General features: G+C 39.3%; 1 protein-coding gene across 1 annotated transcript in view; it reads left to right on the forward strand.

Moving 5' to 3' along the window:
- Positions 1-24,057, forward strand: part of ADSS2 (adenylosuccinate synthase 2) — a 55,952-nt gene extending 31,895 nt beyond the window's left edge. Inside the window, 8 exon segments of the mRNA XM_067555249.1 lie at positions 2,149-2,256; positions 2,529-2,610; positions 4,114-4,240; positions 10,799-10,953; positions 11,704-11,828; positions 13,990-14,087; positions 22,237-22,386; positions 23,368-24,057. Of these exon segments, the coding sequence (XP_067411350.1) occupies positions 2,149-2,256; positions 2,529-2,610; positions 4,114-4,240; positions 10,799-10,953; positions 11,704-11,828; positions 13,990-14,087; positions 22,237-22,386; positions 23,368-23,420 (898 nt within the window). The 3' untranslated portion in view covers positions 23,421-24,057.
- The last annotated feature ends 635 nt before the right edge of the window (positions 24,058-24,692 follow it).

Raw genomic sequence — 24,692 nt, forward strand, 5'->3', positions numbered from 1 at the left:
TGTGGGGTGAGTGCTGGGCAGGACCTAATCTCCCCTGGGGCACAGGACCTGACCAAAACCACCTCAGGTCCTCCACCCTGAGACTATTTACTGGGTCGTGACAGGCCATATACATTTACAAATTGGTCCTGAGCCCCAAAAGGTTGAAAACCACTGCTCTAGATTTCATAGGGACATCCCTGGATGCACTGACAGGCAGAGCATATCCACCATCCAGCAGAGTTCTCGCACTAGTGAATCTCAAGGATTCAGGGGCTTTAATTGTGGGCCCCCACACATACAGTGCTCTCCAGAGAGGAAGGTATTGCTACGTGCCCATCCAAGTTCTTATCTAAAGTGTCCTAGGAATTCCACATTATCAAACCCTTCATCTCCCATTTTTCTTCCCAAAACCACATCGAACTGGTCAAAAAGCCATATTTCATACTCTAGATATCAGGAGGACATTAGCCTTCTACCTTGACAGGACCAAACCATTTAGAAAATCTCCTAGAATACAGCAAAATCTGCCGTAGAGGCCACCTCTGAAGAGAGACCTTCTGTCATGAGCGACTACTTGCAGAGGCCACAGAACACCACTGCTTTCTGGTGTGCAAACCTTTTGAAGAGAGACCACCTGCTACAAGTGACCCCTTTTGCCAACTTCCATGGGTGGTTGCTCTTGGCAGCTTTACTGTATTTGTTTCCAGTGCAGACAGAAACAAACGTTTGATAATTTTGAAACAGAGGTGGTCAAAGTAGATCTCTGAGCTCCAAAAGTCTTTCTCTGCCTCCCTGGCATGCTTTATTGGCTCCAACACTGGACATCCCAGAACTCAGTTTTCCATCAGAAAATACAATGGCTTTATATGAACCATTCATCTTCCTAGCCCCATCATGTTTACCACCCTTCAGTTTCTTTCCCTCTTCATCTACCCTGTCCTCTTCCATTTTTACATATCCTCCCTTCTTCCTTCACTCAGTTCATGTCTACATTTCATGATATTAGAATTAAAAATTAGGACCAAGTAGAAGTGTCTGAGGAGGAATCCATGCTGAAATCATCAGATTTTACCAAAATTCAAGACTTGTATAACCAAATGAAATAATATTTTGCAATTATACAGAACTTTTCATCAGTAGACATCAACGTACTTAATAAAAGATTATATTCTGTGAAGCCCTGTTTTGTTTTTAGTTGGAAATTGAGAATGAAGTTGCTTTGCAATTTCTCAACATACCATCTGTTTGATCTATAACTACCACAAGTGGCATGCAGACTGTGATTTTAATAGCTTGTTTCTCATTTCCCTGAACAGGTCTAGGTTATTAGGTTGTACTTCCTCTCTGAAAGCACTGGAGACAAATAATTGTATTTTTCAATGCCAGTTGTGTTGGTTGTTTTCTGTCTCCAAATGAAAGAAGGCTAGTGTCAGTTCTCCATAGTTTCAGGAGAAACAGTTTGATACCTTCTTATTTTAGACTAGATGCTTAATTTTTCAGATGCTAACACTTCTGCTAATCTAATTAATTCTTGAAGGTATTTCATATCTCAGAAGCTATGAATGTCTTCTTCTGATACTAAGCAAAGTTCTTGTTCTTCTTCTTGTTCCTATGTGGATTTTAATGTTTAATGAAAGATTTCACATACATATTTTGAATTAGTCCTGTGTCTTTTGTCACTTCCGTGCATAGGGCCTTCCTCCAGCTTTCTTCCTGAGGAGAAATTTCTTGCCTTCTGGATAAGTAAAAAATTTCTCAGAAATGATCTGTTGTCTGGCCAATTTCAGTTGAGATCATCAAAGGGCCATCAGAATCAGTTCCTTGCATGTGCAATTAGAGAGGAAATTAACCTATCTATCAGGATTTATGTAGTGAAGCGGGGAGGAAAGCAGAAGATTTTTTTTTTTTAATTAACACTTAAAATATATGAAAGATGTAAACATGTTCACAAACAGGATTTAATTTTATGAAACTCCTTTGAGTTCCTTATTTTTATATATAAAAATATTTAACACCTATAACATTTTAATGGTAAGTTAAACATTAAGAAAAAATGGTCAGAGGTCAATGTTAAATGTTGTTAGTCAAAACTTGATTTGCTTTTAAAATTAGTTTTCAGTACTCTCAAAATGAGAAGAACTTGTATTATTTTTCCTTTTTTTAAAGTTTGGGAACTACCAAAAAGGGGATTGGTCCAGTGTATTCTTCAAAAGCGTCTCGAAGTGGCCTCAGAATGTGTGATCTTGTTTCTGATTTTGATGAATTTTCAGAGAGGTAATTCTAATTTATACTTGACGCATAACCTTTCAAATATAACTTTATACTGAAAGTATACTAATTATATTAATGGTATATTTTGGCATGTTCTAGATAAATATCTAATTTTCAGATTCCAAGATGTCTTAACTTGATGCACCTATCTGAATTTTGTTTTTAATAGTGTAATCACAAAGTAACTTTATATCAAGAGGTCAGAAGTGTCTGACAAATAAAATCTTAAAATGTTGTTTAGCAAAATTATTGAAGAAATGTTTTTTGCCTTTCAGGTTTAAAGTGTTAGCTAATCAGTACAAAGCTATATATCCTACCTTAGAGATAGACATTGAAGGGGAATTGAAAAAACTCAAGGTAAAACTATTATTTAATTGTTTGTGTTCTTATTGTAAATCCCTAGAATGCTGATCATCAGACATTTTTGTGAGTTCTTTATTTTGAAAAATAACCCACATATGTCTGATAATAAATATCAATTGTTAAATAGATTTGTAGTTCTTATTTTAAGAAGACTATCAGTCTTTGACATTATTACTTTGTGCTCTGCTGGAACATTCTACTTCAGAAAGATTATTAAAACTTAAAAAGGAATTGTGTGCTTAGAGCACAAGAGTCACCTCATGTTTCTTCACATATATCTGACAAAAAGGTAAGCACTTAAAGTAGGGGGTTTGAAAGCAACTTTGTTATGATGAACATGTGAGAGAACTGAGAGCTATATAAGTCTGAATACTGCAGTTAATTATTAGCGTTCTAAAGAGACTTGAGCAAAGATGCTATTGCCAAACAACCAAAAGCTACCCTTTTAGTATCTTATTGGCTATCATTGGACTCAATTTCCTGACAAACAGGTAAGTTGAACGGTGGAGCAGATTGAGTTCTTCCCTTCCAGTTAACTGTAAAATTATGTATTTTTTTACCTGTGGAATTCTGAGTCCTAATTCTTCATGATTCTGTTGATAAAGAATCAGTTACATGTTGAGGTTTTTGTAATCCTTTTATTACACCTATATATGCACTATGGTCGGCAGGGAAAAAGCCAATAGATCAACAGTTTACTGTGAGAAATGGAAACCTAAATACATCACATTGCTTGCGGGGAAATAACTTATATTTATTGTGCCTTTTACACTGGTATACTAACATATTGAATGAGTAAAGCTGCTGCGCTCCATGTAAACCAAATTATTAGTATGGGATAGCTTCTATTAATACTCATGGGGAACAGGCTCTGTGCTCAGTACTAATCCACATGTTACAAAGCACTTAGTTCCTGATAGGTAAGGTTAAGACAACCCCTCCCCTCATTAGCATAAATATAAAGAGGCATTAGTCCATTGGCTCCAGATTGTCACTAATGGAATTTCAGGGTACTGGCTTTTGTGGGAAGTCTTTAACACTTGCAAATAAGATGCGGAATGTAATAAAATGTTGTGCTTAAGCTACATGTTTGAGTATTAATTTGGTCATTCAGATTTGTATTTGTAAAATATTCAGAATGCTGTGTTAAGAACTTTTGGATTATATTTTCATTTTTTGCTTGCCTTTTGTCATTTCAGTAAGAGAGCCTCATATCCGTATTGTAAACCCTAAGGTTTTTCTCTGTCCCCCACCCCCATTACCTCACATGGCGCCCTCCACATCTTCCTGATCAAATAGAACTGGGTGGTGACCAGCAGCACAGGGAAGCCCAATCTCTCTCTAGAATTGTCCAGGAAGGATTATTTCCGAATGTGTACCCCACTATGACTTTATCATAGTGAAACATATAACTAGAGTATTTGTTCACCTTATCATTCTGGATTTATAACTTACTAATTAAACCCAATCTTTAAAAAAGCCTTTTGTATTACTCAGGGCTACATGGAAAGGATTAAACCAATGGTGAGGGATGGTGTTTATTTCATATATGAGGCTCTGCATGGACCACCAAAGAAAATCTTAGTAGAGGGTGCAAATGCAGCATTACTGGACATCGATTTTGGTATGTATAACTTTTTATGAGAAACATGGTGGCATGTATGTGCCATGAAGGGAGAATACCTGGTGGCTGTGCCATGTATAGGTGCTGTTATGAAAAATGTGTGTTTGTATTATAAGGAAGCACTAGCCTTTCTATTTTGTCAGATTTTGAGTCCACACTAAGATTTCCCCTCCCTCCCCCCAATATCCATGTCACTGAATTTTGCATGTCTTCCTTTACCAGCAGACCATGTTTTGAAGTGACTTAGTCAATGTACTCTTTGAGGTTTGGGTCTCAAGAAAATGAGGTGTTAGAAGAATTTCTTAAATTTAATTAGCTTTTTGGAAATCCATAAAAGCATGCACATGAGGTCAGAATTTCGCCCTTGAACTGATTTTTTTTTTAAGGAATAACTTGTTGAATGGTGTTGGTGTGAGAGTTCACTAATCCAATCACATGCAATTGACTAGTTAATTTGAAAACTGCAGTCCTATTAAAAAGCTGAGTAAATTAGTGTGGGCTTTTCTTAGCATTTATAAAAGTTATATTTCACAGCTGACGGTTGTGAAGCAGAGTAGTGAAAATACTTTATGAAAAGAACTGAGCGAGCTAGCTGTAGTAGTCTTTCTATACACATTTATTTTACAGTATGACAAGATATTTTTATTGTAAATTAGTAAAATACTTCAAAGTATGTAATATCACAGACTTCTGTGAGCTTATTAAACTAAAGATGGTTGTTTTTACCTACATGGCTTATGGACTGCCTATCTGAGAACTATTCTTTTCCCCATGATATACTGCTACATCAACACACACTTTATCTATAAACTCATTGGTATAAATCGGAAGAGGTGCTGAAAAGTTGTTCTGAGAGGATCCTACCTGAAAACTTATGGTCCTAAATAGCCCCAGACCCACCTCCTGGGACACACTGCAAAGCTGTTCTTTTCTTCCCCTGAGCAATTGTTTGAGAAGGTTGCAATGTGAACTTTTATTATCTGACTTGTTGGTAGTGGTTTATGTTATACTGAATTGTTCTGCTTCTGTCTTAACTTCAAAAATATTTAATACCTATGCCAGTGTTGCCTATATGATACAAACAGGTTCATTTGTAATTTTAGCATCTGTATAAATCTAAAGATAAAATAAATGCATCAGACATTAATTACCCTTTTCTGTTCTTTGGTATTCAGAGAAACAAAGAATGGAAACAATAAGGCATTAATTTAATGTATTAAATTGTCTTAACTGATGAACAAAAGAAGGTATAATGTGTAAACGTAGTAGTGTGAAAACATATTGGAGTATGCTTGAACATAATGCTGTGAAGGCTTTTCTGACTTCTAGTGAAGATAGATCATAAAGTACTACTTATAGTTACACTCCAGATTCAGGATTTCATAAGTAACCGATATTGTTTCCCAAAAAGATATGAGGGCTAGTCACCTATCCAGTTAGTTTCCATTTACTCACTATTAAAATGATGAATTTAGAAAGTCTCAGTGACTGGATTTGGTCATGAAAAAACTTAGAAATGGTCTGGTTTGTTTTCATCAGCACACTTCACAGCAAAAGGGGACTCCACTTTAACTTCTGTACTGTAGGGATTCTATTATGCAGTGTTGGGTTAAAAAGCAAGTAGTAAATAGCAGCAAAGAAACTACATCAGGTGAATCAAAGATTTTTAATATTCTGTAACAGAAAGCCAAAATGTATTATTCAAAAAGATCTGATATTTGAAAACTGAGTTTAATCTGTTTTTTAAAACAAACATGTCCCTGTCAAGAACACTTTTATCCTTTTGAGTTTTAACTTTCATAATGGAAAGAAAAGATGATGTAGGGAAACTGGTTTGTTTAGGAAAATCTTTAAGTTGTTTGCTCTTTCAAACACCTTGATATATTAAAGGTCTGATTATTCTTGAAGCACAGTGTTTCTTTGCCAGAATAATTGGTACATGTTTCTTGATGGAAATAGCTGTTCTCCTTTATAAAATTGCTTCATAAATCCTTTAAAGTATTATGATAGCAAGCATTAATGTGCTTCAGTTCATTCACAACAGGCCTGTATGGACTGCCCACAAACTTTTTTATCCTTGCTATCCCCCTTGTTCTTGAGTTTTTTCCACCTATCTCTTATCTGTCTTGTAAAAGAATTTCAGAGGAATAGGAAGTATTTACAGTTTGTTAGTTAGCAAAAACTGTCTCTTATTTTAAAGAGAAATCATCCAAGGACTTTTAGGCTTATCAGTTTCTCTCAACAGCTGATCTTAAGAATACTTGTATGTCAGGGATATAAGACCTGTGAGGAACACTATTAAAATCCATCACAAAGCAGCAGTCTCTGTGCCTAGAATATTAAGAGTATTTCAATATGGTGTTATGGGTTTCTGTCTCAGGTTCAAAGGAATAGGTGTCTCCCATAGGTAGTCCCAAAAATGTCTGGGTGAAGTATCCCATCCATATTGGGGGTGGAGGAGGAGTTATATTTTCACAGTCTAAAAAAGCATACCAAAAAGTCCTTGGTTAGGCTTGGCATTGAAGGAATATTTCAGCATTCTATTCAAGAGGACTTTATGAAGGCTGAGTGTAGTAATTTAAACACAATGAACAATGCTATCTTCAATCCGTTTAGTCCCAGCATTGGTACTGGTACTGTCTTAGTCTCAGCACCAAAGTCAGTTTGAAAAATTCAGAGCAGTCTTCTTTAAGATTTTGGAGCCCTGAAACCTTGAAGATTCCATAGCTGCTGTTCTGGTGCACTTTGTATTGTAATGTCACGCTCTTCTTTTATATCCCCTAGTGTTGATGGAAGGATAGTTTGTTAAAATCTTGATGACAGTGAAACTGAGTGAGTACACTAGAATTAGAGCTCAAAATTTTAATTCAAGTCACTGTCTTGACATTGACTCTTTTTGTGGCCATGGGTAAGTAACAAAGAACTTGGCTTGTTTAACCTAACCAAAACGAAGGCTGGGGGGAAATATGATTACTGTCTGTAAATACATCAGAGGGATAAATACCAGGGAGGGGGAGGAGTTTATTTAAGTTCAGTGCCAATGTGGACACGAACAAATGGATATAAACTGGCCATTAACAAATTTAGGCTTGAAATAGGTGAAGGTTTCTAACCAGCAGAGGAGTGAAGTTCTGGAATAGCCTTCCAAGAGGAGCAGTGGGAGCAAAAACTTAACTGGCTTCAAGACTGAGCTTGATAAGTTTTATAGAGGGGATGGTATGATGAGACTGCCTACAATGGCAGGTAGCCGATCTGTAACTGCTAGCAGCAAATATCTCCCAACTGCTGGTGTTGGGATGCTGGATGGAGAGGGCTCTGGATTACTACAGAGAATTCTTTCCCAAGTGTTTGGCTGGTACATCTTGCCCACATGCTCAGGGTCTAATTGATCACCGTATCTGGGGTCAGGAAGGAATTTTCCCCTGGATCAGATAGGCAGAGAACCTGGGTTTTTTTTCACCTTCCTCTGGCAACATGGGGCTTAGGTCACTTACAGATTTAAACTAGTGTAAATGGTGGATTCTCTGTAATTTGAAGTCTTTAAACCATGATTTGAGGACTTCTGTAACTCAGCCAGAGGTTAGGCTATCACAGGAGTGGATGAGCAAGGTTCTGTGTCTTGCAGTGTACTAGGAGGTCAGACTAGATGATCATGATGGTCCCTTCTGACCTTAGTCTATGAGTTTATTTGTATTTCTTCATCTGCAAAATGGGGATAAATACTACTTGCCTGTCTCAAGACTTTTGAGGACTGATTAATAGTTGTAAAGTGCTTTATAACAGCACCTAGAAATTTACACTTGATCTCTTGAGACTTTGAATTTAGGTATCACTGGTTGGTCCTGCTTTAATGTATCCCTAAAACCTCACATGGGGACAGATTTCTATGGAGTTTTCTGCTTTTCTAAGTTGACTATATAGTCCAATGTGCCTTGAATTCCTTACAGAGCCATGATTCTTATCATATCTCTCTTCTGGCTGTTCATGCTGAAAACCAAGTCTTGGGTAGGGGAAGTCTCTCTTGTTTCTTATGGTTGTTCTCAACTACTATAGGTCAATATGTCTCAGGGTTTTTGTCATAATTTGAGTTAAATGACAACTGGCTGCTTCCTCTGTAGCTTGTTAGGAGGAGATTTCTTCACTAGTAAGTTCCACTAAGCTTTTAAAAAATGACTTCTCAGCTAGCTACTGCTTTAGAGGCTCCTCTTTGACATTTTTCAATTTACCTTGGAATATAATCTTCATAAGATTTTTTTTTTTTTTTTTTGGCCAGCGTTTCTCTACAGTTCCGTTGTCCTTTTCGTCCTCATTTAAGACAGAGTTGATCTTTTGTTTAAACACATTTAGCTGACGTTGCTGCACCGCCCCCCCAAAATGAAAGACACAAATTGTGTGTTTTCTTAGATGTTAAAGTGTTTTCTCAGGGTGTACATCTACGCTGCATCTCCTTACAGCGGCATGTAGACTGCATGCCCCTGTAACACAGGTGTAAATAGCAGTGTAGACTGTGAGGGATTGCTTAGGCAAGAAGATTAAAGACACTCCTTAACCTCTAGTGTATGTATCCTACACAACTCTCTATGCACCCAAACAGAGCTTCCCCCATTGCAGTGTAGTGTCTCCCTGCCTCCCCACCACAGGGAAAGACTCCGGTGGTGGGGAAATGCTCCAGCAGTTCTCTGTGGCTGGGAAAGGTTCCCGCAGCGAGTAAGTGCCAGAGCCTTTCCCCACTGCCTCCCCCCACGTCAGAGCCTTTCATTGTTGTATGTAGCTACACACCGCACTGTGGACACAACGTGCTTTTCACTGCAGCTTGTAGTTACATGTGTTCTGATGCCAGTGGCATGCAAATAGAATCATAGAATATTAGAGTTGGAAGGGACCTCAGGAGGTCATCTAGTCCAACCCCCTGCTCAAAGCAGGACTAACCTCAGCTATATCATCCCAACCAGGGCTTTGTCAAGCCTCAGCTTAAAAACCTCTAAGGATGGAGATTCCACCACCTCCCTAGGTAACCCATTCCAGTGTTTCACCACCCTCCTAGTAAAAAACTTTTTCCTAATGTCCAACCTAGACCCCCCCCCTGCAACTTGAGACCGTTGCTCCTTGTTCTGTCATCTGCCACCACCGAGAACAGCCTAGCCCCATCCTCCCTGGAACCCCCTTTCAGGTAGTTAAAGGCTGCTATCAAATCCCCCCTCATTCTTCTCTTTTGCAGACTAAACAAGCCCAGTTCCCTCAGCCTCTCCTCATAAGTCCTGTGCTCCAGCCCCCTAATCATTTTGGTTGCCCTCCACTGCACTCTCTCTAACTTGTCCACATCCTTTTTGTAGTGGGGGGCCCAAAACTGGACACAATATTCTAAATGCGGCCTCACCAATGCCGAATAGAGGGGAATAATCACTTCCCGTGACCTGCTGGCAATGCCCCTCCTAATGCAGCCCAATATGCCATTAGCCTTCTTGACAACCAGGGCACACTGCTGACTCATATCCAGCTTTTTATCCACCGTTACCCCCAGGTCCTTTTCTGCAGAGCTGCTGCCCAGCTCATTGGTCCCCAGTCTATAGCTGTGCATGGGATTCTTCCTTCCTAAGTGGAGGACTCTGCACTTGTCCTTGTTGAACCTCATTAGGTTTCTTTTGGCCCAATCCTCCAGTTTGTTTAGGTCACTCTGAATCCTATCCCTACCTTGCAGGGTATCTACCACTCCCCCCAGCTTAGTGTCGTCCGCAAACTTGCTGAGGGTACAATCTACCCCATCCTCCAGATCATTAATAAAGATGTTGAACAAAACCGGCCCCAGGACCGACCCCTGGGGAACTCCGCTTGTGACCGGTTGCCAGCTAGACATGGAGCCATTGATCACTACTCGTTGAATCCTATGCTCTAGCCAGTTCTCTATCCATTTTATAGTCCATTCATCCAACCCATACTTCTTTAACTTGCTGATAAGAATACTGTGTGAGACAGTATCAAAAGCTTTGCTAAAGTCAAGGTATATCACATCCACCGCCTTCCCTACATCCACAGAGCCAGTCACCTCATCATAGAAAGCAATCAGGTTGGTCAGGCATGACTTTCCCTTAGTGAATCCGTGTTAGTGAATAGACATGCCTTCCTTTCAAAATCCTCATATTTTTGCTGAGAGTGAATGTACTATATAGTAGAGAGACAGACAGTACTTTCTAGTGACTTATTCCAATTTTTGGCTTGCGTGTTCCCTTCAAAGTTACTTCACTGTCTGGGCTTAATCCTGTGCCAGTTGATGTTGGTGGTAAATCTCATGTTGGCTTCAGTGGGGAATGCACATTGCACAGAAGAAGATTAAGAATTCATTAAATATGAAAAAGAAAACTTAGTTGTAAACTGCATTTATTTTGGTGTACTTTATTACTTTACAAAATCCACCAATGAGCTTTTCCCAAAAGGGATGAAATTACTCTGTACGTGGTTCATTTTAAACGTCATTCAAGGTCCAATGTGTGTTTTTCTTTTTCAGAAAGTATGATAGCACTTTTCAGTTCTCTTCTCTTGTCTCTTTTTAAAAAAAATTAGGGACGTACCCTTTTGTGACCTCTTCGAATTGTACCGTTGGAGGTGTTTGCACAGGTTTGGGTATGCCACCTCAGAATGTTGGGGAAGTATACGGAGTTGTAAAAGCATATACAACTAGAGTTGGAATCGGTGCCTTTCCTACAGAGCAAGATAACGTAAGCATTATTCATATGATCAACAAGTGGGAAAATAACTGGATGTTTTTCATAGGTTTAGCCTGTAAAACTCCTTAAAGCTAAGGGTATATTCCAGCCTGCACAAAACTATCCCCAGCATCAGATTCTGCATGAGACTTAGTGACGTTTCTTGCCTTAAAATATTGCTACACTCAGAAAAGTAACTTTTTCTCAGTTAACAAATCTGCTGCCTGGATGCAGTGAAGCATATGTGCTTATTTTATAAAGTTGTTGCTTATTCTTTAGTCCTGCAGAACCTTAATGCTATCAGAGAGGAGGATGAATTCTATTCTGCCACGTGCACCAGCAGTGAAATTGTAATTAACATCAAGTTGCAAAAAATGCAAGCCATTAGGAGTAAAGATTCTGCACCAAAAACAGCTTGCCTTTTTGATCCTCAACTGTATTTGCAGGACTGCCAGACTAAGATTGCCAGACTAAGAAGACTAAGATTGCCAGACTAAGATTGCCATCTCAGGGCTTCATTAAGCTTCACAACATTCTTGTGAAGCAGTAGGTTAGGCATTGCAGAGCTGAATGAAAATTTAGTGTTGAGAAAATAGCCTGTTTAACTAGCGTTTTTACATTAAAGAACAAAACAACTAGCAATAGTAAGAGTACTTGTTTGTATTTTTATTTTGGTGGATAGTTTTGTGCATCATGGGGGGACTTTAAGTTTATTACAATATTTTTTTAACTGTGCTAATACACATGGAAATCTTCCATCAGGAAATTGGAGAATTGCTGCAGACACGAGGTAAGGAGGTTGGCGTGACCACTGGTAGAAAAAGAAGATGTGGCTGGCTGGATCTTGTGTTACTCAGATACGCCCACATGATTAATGGATTTACTGCGTGAGTATTCTGTGGTGCTGATAAGTTGGCCTTCATACATAGCATAACATGGATTATAGCACGTTGTAGAATTCCTAATAAGTAACTATGAAACTCTCATCAGCACTGGTAGAAAATGGTACTATTCAAAGATTTAGTCAGCCTAAAAAGTTCATATCTTGGGTGTTATCTTGGCAGTTGACCCTTTTATAATTCCTTCAGGATTCCATCTCTGTCTTTTGTGCAAAGTGATAGTAAATCATGAACAATATATATGATGTCTTTTAAAAACATAAGTAAGGAAGATGGAGGCAAGAACTTAATATATGAGACTTTCCGTGGTGTTTTAAGGTATATTTGTACTAAAATGCTTTGAATATTTGCAGTAAAATATTGTGTAAGGGTATAAAATACCTGTTAGAATGTAGACAGAGGTTATATTTTTCTAAACTTGTTTCCAGCTTTTGTATGCCATGAGAAATAGGCTAACACTTTAATATTAGTCTTATTTGTCAGTATATAGTTTAGTGCTTGTGTCAGAAGACACTGCAAATACCACTAATTTGCAAGTTTTAAAAAAAATACACTTAACCACATCTTGCCAGTCTCAGATGGGCTGCCCTGATATCCTGACTACATCTTTCACTTTTCTTCCTGTCCCCACTCCCTTAGGAGTTGCTGCCCCATGACGTTGAATTTTTTAATGCACATCAACTAGCAGCAGAAATGGCTCTGAAAAATACATGTACAGAACAATTGAAAGGAATTTAAAATACCCCTCTCCCTTTTTCTAGAATTTGTGTTGTGTCTATATTTCAGTGTTTCTCATACTTTTAAAGTTTCTCCTACTTGTCTCTTTTTAATAAAAGTACACGATGACTCGCTATTCGAGGAATTCCAAGAACTGCTTGCATTTGGTTCACAGAATTTAGCACTTCTGGCTGCCCCTTTCTCCTCTACCCTGGCTTCCTCTCCTCTCCTCAAAAAGAAAAAAGGCACATGAGAGCGCTTTATGATTCCAGAATGTGATAGGCTGAGGAGCCTTGATATATGATAGCCAATGGTACCGGATGCCAAGGAGTAGATTTAAAGGAAGACACAGTTTTCTATTTTAAACTTTGCAAATTACCTTTGTGTGAGAAATTTTAATAAAAATATCAAGGAACATTGAAATAAAGCTCAGATGAAACTGTCTAGCTTAACAGATGGACCAGTGTAGATGTTAATCTTTATTTGAATTTTCCTATTCATTTTCCTTGCCCTTACCTATTTTTGGACAAGTAACCAAATCTGGGCAACTTTTTAAATGTTATCTGCGCACCTAATTACACGTTTGAACCGTGCTTTTAATGTTTAATTTCAGCTCTGTTCATATAACAGCTTGCTGAACAAATGCATTAGAAGCCATTCGGTAGACACACCTCAGGATTGTTTTATCTTATTTGAACTAAACTTATCCAAAATTAGTTAATGCTATTACCACATATTTGTTACTTAGTTCAGATATTTGATGTATAGCTAAATTTTTCGTTAACTTTTTAATTAGTGCGCTAGATTAACTCCCAATTTGTCAGTCACACATTTAAAATAACAAAATATGGAAGTGATCATAAGAGATATTACTAGACACTTCTTGACTCCGTTGAATGAGAGAAAAAGAAATGCTGTGAGCACTCTTTTACGTAATTATCCTAGTGCTTTCTATTAGAAGTGTTAATGTGACTGTTAAAAGTCAAAAAGTCTAAACAGTCATTAGAATTTTCCATTAAAGCTGTAGACCACTCATTCTGTTTAAGAGGAGGGAAAAATCTGTCCTCTGAATTATGATCTTTTCATATTTTTGTGAAATTGAGCATAATTCAGGGCCTGGTCTAGAGGTTCCCATTGATTTCAATAGACTTTGTATCAGTCCAACATCTGTCTTGCTTTGTATTGTATTTTATCGGCTTGGACTTTGTTTTAAAGATCTGAAAAAATAGTAGAAATATAAATGCCAAGTTCAATTACTAAACATACCAATTATTCCTGATTTTATTCATAGTTGCTTTGAAGCTTAATTTTGCATGTGATAAATGAATAGAAATATAGTTTAGTTGCAGCCCAGTAATTCAGAGTTTAGAAATGCCATTAACAGAGGAAGGGTTTGTTTTTGTTTTTTTCTTTTAAAAAAAAAAAAAAATAGATTGGCTGTTACCAAATTGGATATCTTGGATGTATTTCCAGAAATAAAGGTTGGAGTTGCTTACATACTAGATGGTGAAATCATACCTCATTTTCCTGGTGAGTCTGTTTTATAATTACTCTCATGAGAGGTCAGTGTGTTCAGAGTGCTTAAAAAAGGGTGTATATGCTGATAAAATTTCTGTGCCTCATGAGTTTGTGATTGCACAAGAGCCAAAGCCATTTGTGTCATCTCAGTGAGTGCCTAAAAGACCTTCACGCTGCATCCTGTGGCTCTTATATCTGCCAAATAAGTTGCAGAAAAAATAATTTTAAAATGTCCTTTTTTTTTTTTTTTTGAACTCTTGATACTATTTATTATTCTGCTACTTTTAATTCAGTCTGACTTATTACATGAATCTAACCTTACAAGTCTCAGAGGGAGGGAAGAATTAGAACTATTAAATTTAGATATTAAAAATTAATCAAAATTGTATTTCCGTATACAGTAATGTTGCATTTTTAAGACTTAATAGCTCCAGACATTAAGGCATGCTTCTATCCCTGGAATGGGAAAGCTAGGATTTTTCACTTTCTAGTGGGTGTATAGTTCTCAGTTTCTGGTACTAACGGGTCACCAGTTATTACCTGAAGAATGTTTGAAGCTGCTTGGAGGTTTTTAATGTTTGAATGTAGTATTGGCAGAGATTAATTAGTAGCAGGTGAGATGATCAAATGTAATTGCATGAATCCTGTATAAGGATATCGCTACCATGACATGATGGCTTATAGAGATGTGATACACAATGTTTTAAAGAAAAGCTTTAGAAACTGTGCCTGATGACTTCTCACTGATATCTCATGATTGTCAAATGTCTCCTTTGGAGTTATTGATCAGCTTATTCCAGTATAGTTTTGAGATTATTTGTTTTGTTTCTGCAGACCACATTTCTTGACATCTAGGATGCTCCCCTCTCTGCAGCTCCTGGAGGTGGATCAGAGTTTTGGAGCCACATGGTTAAGCCATCCTCTCTCAGCTCCTGCTTTCTTTCAGTTTCTGTGTCTCTGTGGCAGCATGTGGATGGTGTTTTTACAGCTTCTACCTTTGCATCTGCCTGAGGGGGTTTTTTTGGTCAAAATTTCAGGCAGTAATGAGCAGTGATCTCCCTCCCAGCCCCTTCTCCCCCCATGCCATTTTTTTAGCCAGGTATTAGAACATTCTGGAACCTCAGCTGCAGTGCTCCCTGCTGGCTCCTCTGCATCTTCCAGTCTTTTAGAGCAGTCTAAAAAGCAACTAATGTAATCCAAATGATGCTCCATCTGTGAGACTGCAAGTTCAGCAGATGGTGAGTTGTGCCTATCCTCCACCCAGCCTTCCATCCCTAACTCTGTTAGGACCTTGGGCTATGAGTCAGACTGGCATGTGGGATCCTCTACCCACCCAAGCAGCTGCTGCACCAGTGTAGGAAAAATGGACAAGGAGTCTATGGGCAGAGCAGGGAATAGCTCCAAAGACGAGGAGGACCACAGTCGGTCAACTCGAGGTAGTCCCAGGGACCCCTGGGGAACAGAGAGGGCCAACTTGCAGGGTCCTGTTTCCCCCCGCCCCTTCCTGGCGTTTCTAAATGGGTCTAGAGTGTCCTGGGAAAAGAAGCAGAGCTCAGAAGCACTCTTTATCCTTCACGGTTTGGACAGGAGGGCTCTAAAAGAGGTTCTCCTTCCCCTTCTATGGGCGAAATGGTCCCCAGGAGGTGAGGACTCAGAAGAAGATCTAGGGAGAGGATTTCAGGCCCTCAGTAAGCTAGTTTCGAAAGGGCTCACCAAAGCTGCTGAGGAGCTTGTAAGCTCTCTAAATGAGCTAAAAAAGCTAATAAATCAAAGTGAAAAAGGGGAAGAAAAGGCATAGAACATCTGAGGTACGAGTCCTGTGACTCCTCTTCCTCCCCCTTCTCAACAGAGGATGGTGAATTATTGGGCTTTGTCTCCTATCAGGACCAGAGAAAGACTCAGCAAAGCTTTCCCCCCACTGAGAAATTGGAGGCCAATTCTAAGAGGATGCCTCTGAGCACATTTCTCCCCTCAAAATACTCCCCTAAGGCTGTGATTCTCCTACACGCCTCCTCTGAGGAAGTAATCGGGGATGAATGATCAGCCAAACAAGGGCAAGCACATTAGCAGAAATGATCTAAGGTTCTATAGGATTCAAGAATCAAAAGTCATGATTACTGAGATATCAAAGGTTGATGTTGCGTAGTATCCCTGGTTAAAGGTATGGTTATCCTCTCAGAAGAGGAATTCTAAGGACCACACAGATTGTGGCTTTCTTTTTTCTCTCAAAGACTTTTTTGAGGCCTCCTCAGACTCCCTCAGGTGTTCCTGAGCTGCTCGCTTTGCAAGGGCGTCTTTCTGCTGACTGGAAGATCTCAGAGCCCTCCAGAATGGAGATCACCCTGATTTTTGTCTCTATTTTAAAGAAAGTTTCTCTGTCAACTGTTCATTGCTGATGCCTCCCTGGATACGATGAGATTCTCAGACAAAGGCATGGCCTCCAGCTCAGTGACCAGGTGCCAACTATGGCTCCATCCCTGAAAGGTGGGTAGCCACTTGAAGCAAGTGCTGTGCTCTGCCAAATTCATGGGAACCCTGCTTTTCAGAGAGAAGCTAGGCAAGGTAATGGCAGACAATGCTGCAAAATCTAAACAGTCCCTCTGATGCCATGCCATGCCTTTGAGAGAGAGAGTATAGACTGGCCATCAAGCAAAGGCGTTCCTTTCAGCCTTCATCCTTGCAGTAATAACAGCAAAGAGACAGCAAGTTCTCCATAGGAAAGCCATGGAACCGTGGCTTGGGAGGAAAGTTCCAGGGGAGCCCTGCTGCTCCCAAAGCCTCTTTATGAAAAGGCCACATAAGTCTCTGCCTGGAGTTCATGCTTGGAAGCAGGATTTCCCATTTCTTGGAGGAATGACCATGGACTAATGGATCAATGAAATAGTGAGTCAGAGATACTCTTTCAAATTATGGGCTCTATGCCATTTGTTTTTCACTGAGTCCCCCATCTTGAATGACCCTGTGAAGCGTAGTCTAATCCCGAATGAGATGTCTCATCTCCTGGATATGGGAGTAATAGAGAGCATTTCCTCAGAAGAAAGGTTCTTTTTGTTCAGAACTGTACAGGGGGAATCCGTTCTAGATACAAAAAAGCTCAACAAATGGTTAAAGAAAGCAAAGTTCCAGATGGCGATCTTAACCTCTACATTGTCATCCCTTTTCCAGGGGACTTTCTAACTTCAGTGAATCTGCTGGATTACATATCTCCACATCCCTATCATACAATGCCCATTGCAGGTTTGTAAGGTTTGCTTATGGCAGGAGGCATTTGTTATATCTCTAATTCAACTTGTCCTCAGCCCCCCTGCGTCTTTTACAAAAAGATTGGTGATGATAATAGCAAACTCAGGTCACAGGGGATCCATGGGTACCCCTCTTCCTGAAGACCTTTTAATCAAAGCTCCATCCCCAGCACACAGAGCTGCACCTCTGACCTTGGATTTGCAGGCTCATGGCTGTATTATCAACATCAAAAAAGTTCCTTGAATCTGTCCTTTGAAATAACTCACTTGGAAATGGGCACTTCGATGGCAAGGATACATCCATCTCTGCAGAAGATTCAAGACCTCCTCACATTGTTTTAGAACTGCAAATGGCCTGCTATTGCATTGAGCCATCAACTGTAGGCCTCCTAAGTATCGTGCATAGGAATTGCTCTTTGGGCACAATCACATATGAAGAGTCTTCAAAGCTTTATCTTAAATGTATGGGATTACTCCTTGGAATGCATGAAAGATCAAGTAAGGGTTCCGGCACAGGTGATCAACTCCTTAAAATGGTAGTTAGCTCAGAGCAATGCCCACAAGGGTGCACCATATGCCTTCCTGATCCTCACAACCAATTCCAGGCTGGAGGGCTGGGGAGCACACCTGGGGTCCCAAACAGTTCAAGGCATCTGGAACCTGGAGGAAGGGGACCGACAACATAAACCTCCTAGAACTGAGAGCTGTTAAGTTGGGGCTACAAAGGTTCCAGTCCAGCCTAGAGAGGAACCAAGTCCTAATTCAGTCAAGCAACACTGTCATGGTCATGTGTGTGACCAGGATGGTAACAAGAATGCCAGTACTACGTTTTGAAGCAATGGAAATCATGCAGTGGGCAAAGCTTTGTCTCCTCTCCTTCAGGGCAGTTCACATAAAGGGATACCTGAACCAGAAAGCAGACTGACTCAGCAGGCACACATGGTTCATGAATCTGGAAGTCTTCAAGTTAATTGTGCACTTGTTTGGCCTGATCTCAACAGACCTATTTGCAAATCACAGGAACGCAGAGACTAAAACACTTCACTAGGGAAGTGGACACCAGATCCATGGGGAAAGATATCGATTACACAGATGGTGACAGGGCCTCCTCTCTGCATATCCACTCTTCTCATTATTAGGGAAGGTGGTCCAGAAAATAAAATGAGAACAGGCGATAGTAACAGTGGTAATCCACCATTGATCGACCATGTCTGACCAATTTGATTGCCTTCTATGGTGAGATGACTGACTCTGTGGATGTGAGGAAAGCGGTGGACGTGATATACCTTGACTTTAGCGAAGCTTTATATACTGTCTCCCACAGTATTCTTATCAGCAAGTTAAAGAAATATGGGTTGGATGAATGGACTATACAGTGGATAGAAAGGTGGCTAGATCATTGGGCTCAATGGGTAGTGATCAATGGCTCGATGTCTAGTTGGCAGCCGGTAACAAGCGGAATGCCCCAGAGGTTGGTGCTAGGGCTGGTTTTGTTCAACATCTTCATTAATGATCTGGAGGGTGCGGTGGATTGTACCCTTAGCAAGTTTGCAGATGACACTAAACTGGGGGGAGTGGTAGATAGGATACAATGTGACCTAGACAAATTAGAGGATTGGGCCAAAAGAAATCTGATGAGGTTTAAGAAGGATAAGTGCAGAGCCCTGCACTTAGGATTGATGAATCCCATGCATTGCTACAGACTGGGGACCAACTGGCTAGGCAGCAGTTTGGCAGAAAAGGACCTGGAGGTTACAGTGGACAAGAAGATGGATATGAGTCAGGAGTGTGCCTTTATTGCCAATGGTAATGGTATATTGGGCTGCATTAGTAGGAGCATTGCCAGCAGATCGAGGGAAGTGATTATTCCCCTCTATTCGGTATCAGTGAGGCCTCATTTGGAGTACTGTGTCTAGTTTTGGGCCCCCCCCACTACAGAAAGATGTGGACAAATGGGAAAGAGCCCAGCAGAGGGCAACAGAAATGATTAGAGGGCTAGAGGACATGACTTATGAGGAGAGGCTGAGGGAACTAAGCTTGTTTAGCCTGCAAAAGAGACGCATGAGGGGGGATTTGATAGCAGCCTTTAACTAGATGAAAGGGGGTTCCAGGGAGGATGGAACTAGGCTGTTTTCAGTAGTAGTAGATGACAGAACTAGGAGCAATGATCTCAAGTTGCAGTGGGGGAGGTCTAGGTTGAATATTAGGAAAAAACATTTTCACTAGGAGGGTGGTGAAGCACTGGAATCGATTACCTGGGGAGGTGGTGGAATCTCCATCCTTCAAGGTTTTTAAGGTGCGGCTTGACAAAGCCCTGGTTGAGATGATTTATTTGGGGTTGGTCCTGCTTTGACCAACCATCCCTTGGTGCCACTGATATCAGTATTGGTTGTGAATAGACCTCAACTACTCTAACTAAATGGACTTTGCTTTTATCTACCTTCCCCATTGTTGTTACTTACCCTTGTATATGTGTATATATATACCTCCTATGTGATTTCTATTCCTTACATCTGACGAAGTGGGTTGCAGCCCACGAAAGCTTATGCCTGCAGAAATTAAATGTGTTAGTCTTTAAGTTGTACAGGACTCACGTTGTTTTTGCTGTATACAGACTAACACGGCTAGCCCTCTGGAGCATTTTATTTGTCCATCCCAACTTGCTTTCTGATAGCCATCACATTCAGCAGGCGAGTAGTGGAGCTGGAAATGTTCTCTATGCAGGAATATTACTGCGAATTTCATGATGGTGCTCAGAACTCATTTTTCCTGAAGGTGAGAGTCTTTCCACGCTTCCCAAGAGGTGTTCTGCCTTCATTCTGTCCAAGGCCACAGCACGCCCCACTGAAGAGATGTGGCACAAAGGGCTCTGAAAATGTACATCAAATGTACGGAGTCCACGAGGTGATCAGATGTCCTCTTTGTATCTTTCCATCCAAAATTCCAAGGACTCAGAGCTTGCTTTGTGGATTAGACTATGCATTGTGGAAGTATACAAGGCATCAGAGATTCTGGTTCCAGAAGGAATCAAGGCACATTTCATGTAATCCCTGGTGACCTGGTGGAGAGAAAGATCTAATGCATCCACAGTAGAAATTTGTAAGGCGGCCATCAGATCAAAGGCTACCACCTTTATCAAGCACTGCACATCCTGTCCTCTGCAAAGACATCCTTTGGCAGGAAAATGCTGCAGGCACTGGCCCGGAAATGATTTTGCCCTTTGAACAAATATTCTAGATGGGTAGGGATACCGTTTTCCCTTTTCTGACCTTTTTCCATAACCTTCCTTACATCTGTTCACTGCTCACTATTTCCCAGACATCAAGAATTGTGGGAGATGCTGGAATGCAGAATGAAAAATTTCTTACCGATAATTTCCTTTCTGGTAGCAGCATCTCCCGCAATTCTATCCACCATGGACAGCTCATGAGTCAAAGGTCAAATATTAAATAAAACTGTTACCATATGACCATTTTCCTTGGTCTAATGTACAGTTATTTTGTTAGCTCTAGAATGTTTGCTAATAATGTTATGAAAGTTTTACAGCTTGGGAATAATTTCATCTGGAGGTAAGCAGGAACTGTGGGGACATGGTCAGAATATGTGGGGCCAAAACTCTGATTCGCCTCCATGAGCAACAATGAGTGGAGAGCAGTCCAGATGTCAACAATTGTGGGAGACATTGCTGTCAGAAAGGAAATTATTGGTAAGAAATTTTCTGTTCCTTTTCTAGAGAACAAATAAATAATGCCAGTAACAAACTAGTAAAATGTACCTGTTCAGAAATTCTGAGCTATCGGGAGTATCTAGCTGGTGTAGGGTTTTTTAAATGCTATCCCCAGAAGCACATTCTTATTAATGTAGCTGACAAATCGCATATATAGTTAATTTTGCTGGTATTTGGGCAAGGCAAAGGCAGTTTGACTGTCTGGTCAAGATCTGGATGGATTGACACTTAAAGGAGTTTCAAAAGCGCTCAGCGCTGGCCTTACTGAGCTCTTCTCAAAATCCCACCCTATTTTTAGGAATACATGAGCAGTTCTTCAAAATGTGCTTTATTCCTTGAAAAGGCATGGTGTAATTCTTTTAAGTTGATCTGTTTTGATAGCCAGTACCTCCCTATAAAGTGTCAAAATAAAAAAACATGAAATGGAGTCTCTAACATGCATTAACTTCACTGCACCCTTATTCATCTGAGAAGCTGAGTTCAGAGATGTAAAATAGAGGAGTGTTGCAGTGTATTCTAAATGTTAACAGACTTGGACTCTGAACTTTATAAGGGAAGTGAGTCTCTGAGATGGAGGGATTTTCATGGAGAAGGTGTTGCCTACAGTCTTCTCCTGTTTAGACCAGAGGGCTACTAGCTTGAGTGGCTCAACTGATCTGAGTTGCAGTGTGTCTCACTAGAAGTCAGGAGGGCACTTCTCTGGCAGTCCCTCGCACCAATGAAGATAAGTCCCAATATTTTGCAACTATGTACAAGTCTCTTTTTAAATACCTGCGCCACTGTGAAATACTGTGAAATATTTATAGGATGGTGGTCACCTTAAATCTAAATTTGTGTTATGGGTGAGTTAGTAGAAATGTGTTATGTTGGAATCTATGTAATAAGCTCTTCAGTATTCTTGAAGAGACACCCATGGTTTAATATCGTATATACCAATGTCTGACTCTATATCAGAGAGAGTCATTGAAATCTACTCCTGATTAAGGGAATTCCCATTATTTCACCTCCTTTAAACTATTGTGATTGCAGTATTTCTCAATAGTAAGCAAGCTCCTTTTCTGAGGTCAACATCAGTAGAACAAGATACTTGAAAAAACTACTTCTAGTTGTATGACTGGTTCTGTAAAATATACAGATCTTCTGGATAATTGAATATTGGCTATAGAGAAGTACGTGTTCTTTGTTTCCTCAGCAAACCAGGAAGTCTTAAATAAAGTAGAGGTTCAGTATGAGACACTCCCAGGATGGGACACAGACATATCAAATGCAAGAACGTTTGATGAATTGCCTGTAAATGCACAGAACTATGTTCGCTTTATAGAAATGGAGCTTGGCATTCCTGGTAAGTAAAGCAGACTTTCCTGCTTTAAGAAACCTATCTTAAATAGAAATAATTTAAATTTAACTCCCTTGACCTTCTGATACTGAAAATGATTAGTGAGCACCCAGAATGTTAGAATTTGGAGCTTTATTTATAAAGGGACTCTTTTGTACTTTGACATTTTAATGCTGCTAAGCATCATTTTAGCAGCAAAATCTAAAAGGGGATCAGCCTCTCATATGTTTTTCAGTCTATTTGTGCAGTCTAAATTTGCCGTGCTGGGTTATCATAATTTGCCAAATGATTTTGAATACTGACATGCACACAGTGCTGGTTTTGGTTTTGTTTTTTTAAATCTGTTGTGCAATGGGGAAAGTCCTATTTGTAGAACTTTGAAAATAGAAAAGCTGAATGCAATATTTGGTTAGTAGCTCTTATAATAATAATAAGGACTCAGTTTTGCCACCCTTATGCTTAGTTATTAATGTTTTAATCTGTGAGTAGTCCATTGACTTCATTGGGATTTACATCAGACACTAAATCAACTTAAGGATGGCAGAATATGGTCCTAAACTAGTACTGAATTATTTACTCTGAGGAAATATGGTTTTATGGTTAAAGGATAGGACTGAAATTGGGAAATGTATTCCTCGTTTTGTTACAGAATGTTACCTTTCGCTTAACTTCTATATGTGTAGTTTCCCCATCTATAAAACTGATATTTCTGTATTTCAGACGGGTTTTGAGAACTAATTATTTTAGGTGATGCTTCCTTTGAAGTCAGTGGCACAAGATTAGGCACTTAATAGTGATTTGAGATCTCTCGATGTAGTGGTATTACAGAAATGCAAAATGTCATTATCTAATAGCAAATATCAATATTAGCAGTGCAGCATATTCTTCTACATAGGCCATAAAACATTTTTCTTTACCAGAATGTCATGCTTTGAGTTTGCATTTATCATTAGTGCAAACTATTTGTTGTCCTTTCCTTTTTTGCAGTTAAATGGATTGGAGTAGGAAAATCCAGAGAGTCAATGATCCAGATGTTTTAAAGATTTCAGATGCGTGGAAGAAAGCATACTCCTCAAAAAAGACTGCTTAGTCTTAAATGTATTATTAGTAGCCTGCAAAACAAAGATGTTGGAAGAATAGATCTTACATAGAAAGAAATACGCAAGTTGGTCTCACAAATTGATTGCTATTCCTGAAAGAGACTTTGACCTTTACCTATATCTGCTCTCTGTCCAATTGACAGTATATCCAGGACACTTGTCATTCCTGTTGTACACCACCACAAGATTTTTCTTTATCATCTAATATTTACTCTAACATAATCCTTGATGTTTGAAAATGGAAGATAGTGTTTTTTCATGACTTTGTCTTCATTGTATCTGTGCTTCTGGCGGTGTTACTTCACTGAAATCTTAAACAGTAAAAATAATGCAGTTTTGCACAAATGGTTTTACATCCTCATTATTTGTATTCCTAATGGTTGCTGTTGTAGAGAGTGATTAAAGAGAGGGATTCTGATGACTTTATAATGCTATAAACACTATCTTAAACAGTGTGAGATGTTTTTTGTTCAAAAAATTGTGATTGAGTTATTGGAATTGTGCAAGGGGCTGTTAAGACACAAGTTTACAGAAAATGCAAAAATTTGATATTGTATAAATCTAATTTACAATTGAACTATTCTGGTACTTTCTTTTTTTAACATTTTATTTTAAGACAATTTTCTGCATTTCTCTACTTTGAGTGCATATTACAGTAAAGTAAATCTGTTGCTAATTAGAAGGAAGCATGTTTATTCTGATGCTTGAAGTTTTAACCTTTAGGTGCCATTTTTAATTTATTCATATACATCAGTGATTAGAACTATTTTTGATTCCACACAACTGGACAAAGGTACTATGGAATTTAAAAATGAAAACTATAAATCAGAAGTTCCGTAGAGATAATATGTAATGTTTTCTGAAAATGAGGTTCAGACAGAGGAAAGACCAATTGAAATTCACCTTTTGACACCTATTGAGGCAATGTTTTGGTTTAATGGCATTGGACTACGTTCTGGAAGGATTTCTATAAATAATCTTGGAGATACAAACAAGGGAGGACTACCTACCACAGCCAAAACAGGTGATCTAATTCCATTTTTTTTTTAAATTGGAAGCTTTAAGACTTGGTGGCCTTCAAAGCATGATTTTATTCTGTTTTATAGGTAGATATACACATTGCATTGTGAAGGTTGTGTACTCCCTTCTCCATTGGGTGGAAATAAGCATGGTTTATTTCCTAATGACAAACTGGTCAAATTTAGATACTGA

Source organism: Emydura macquarii, unplaced genomic scaffold (assembly GCF_026122565.2).
Source record: "Emydura macquarii macquarii isolate MOO-44397 ecotype Brisbane River unplaced genomic scaffold, CSIRO-AGI_Emac_v2 contig_1597, whole genome shotgun sequence".
Lineage (NCBI taxonomy): Eukaryota > Metazoa > Chordata > Testudines > Chelidae > Emydura > Emydura macquarii.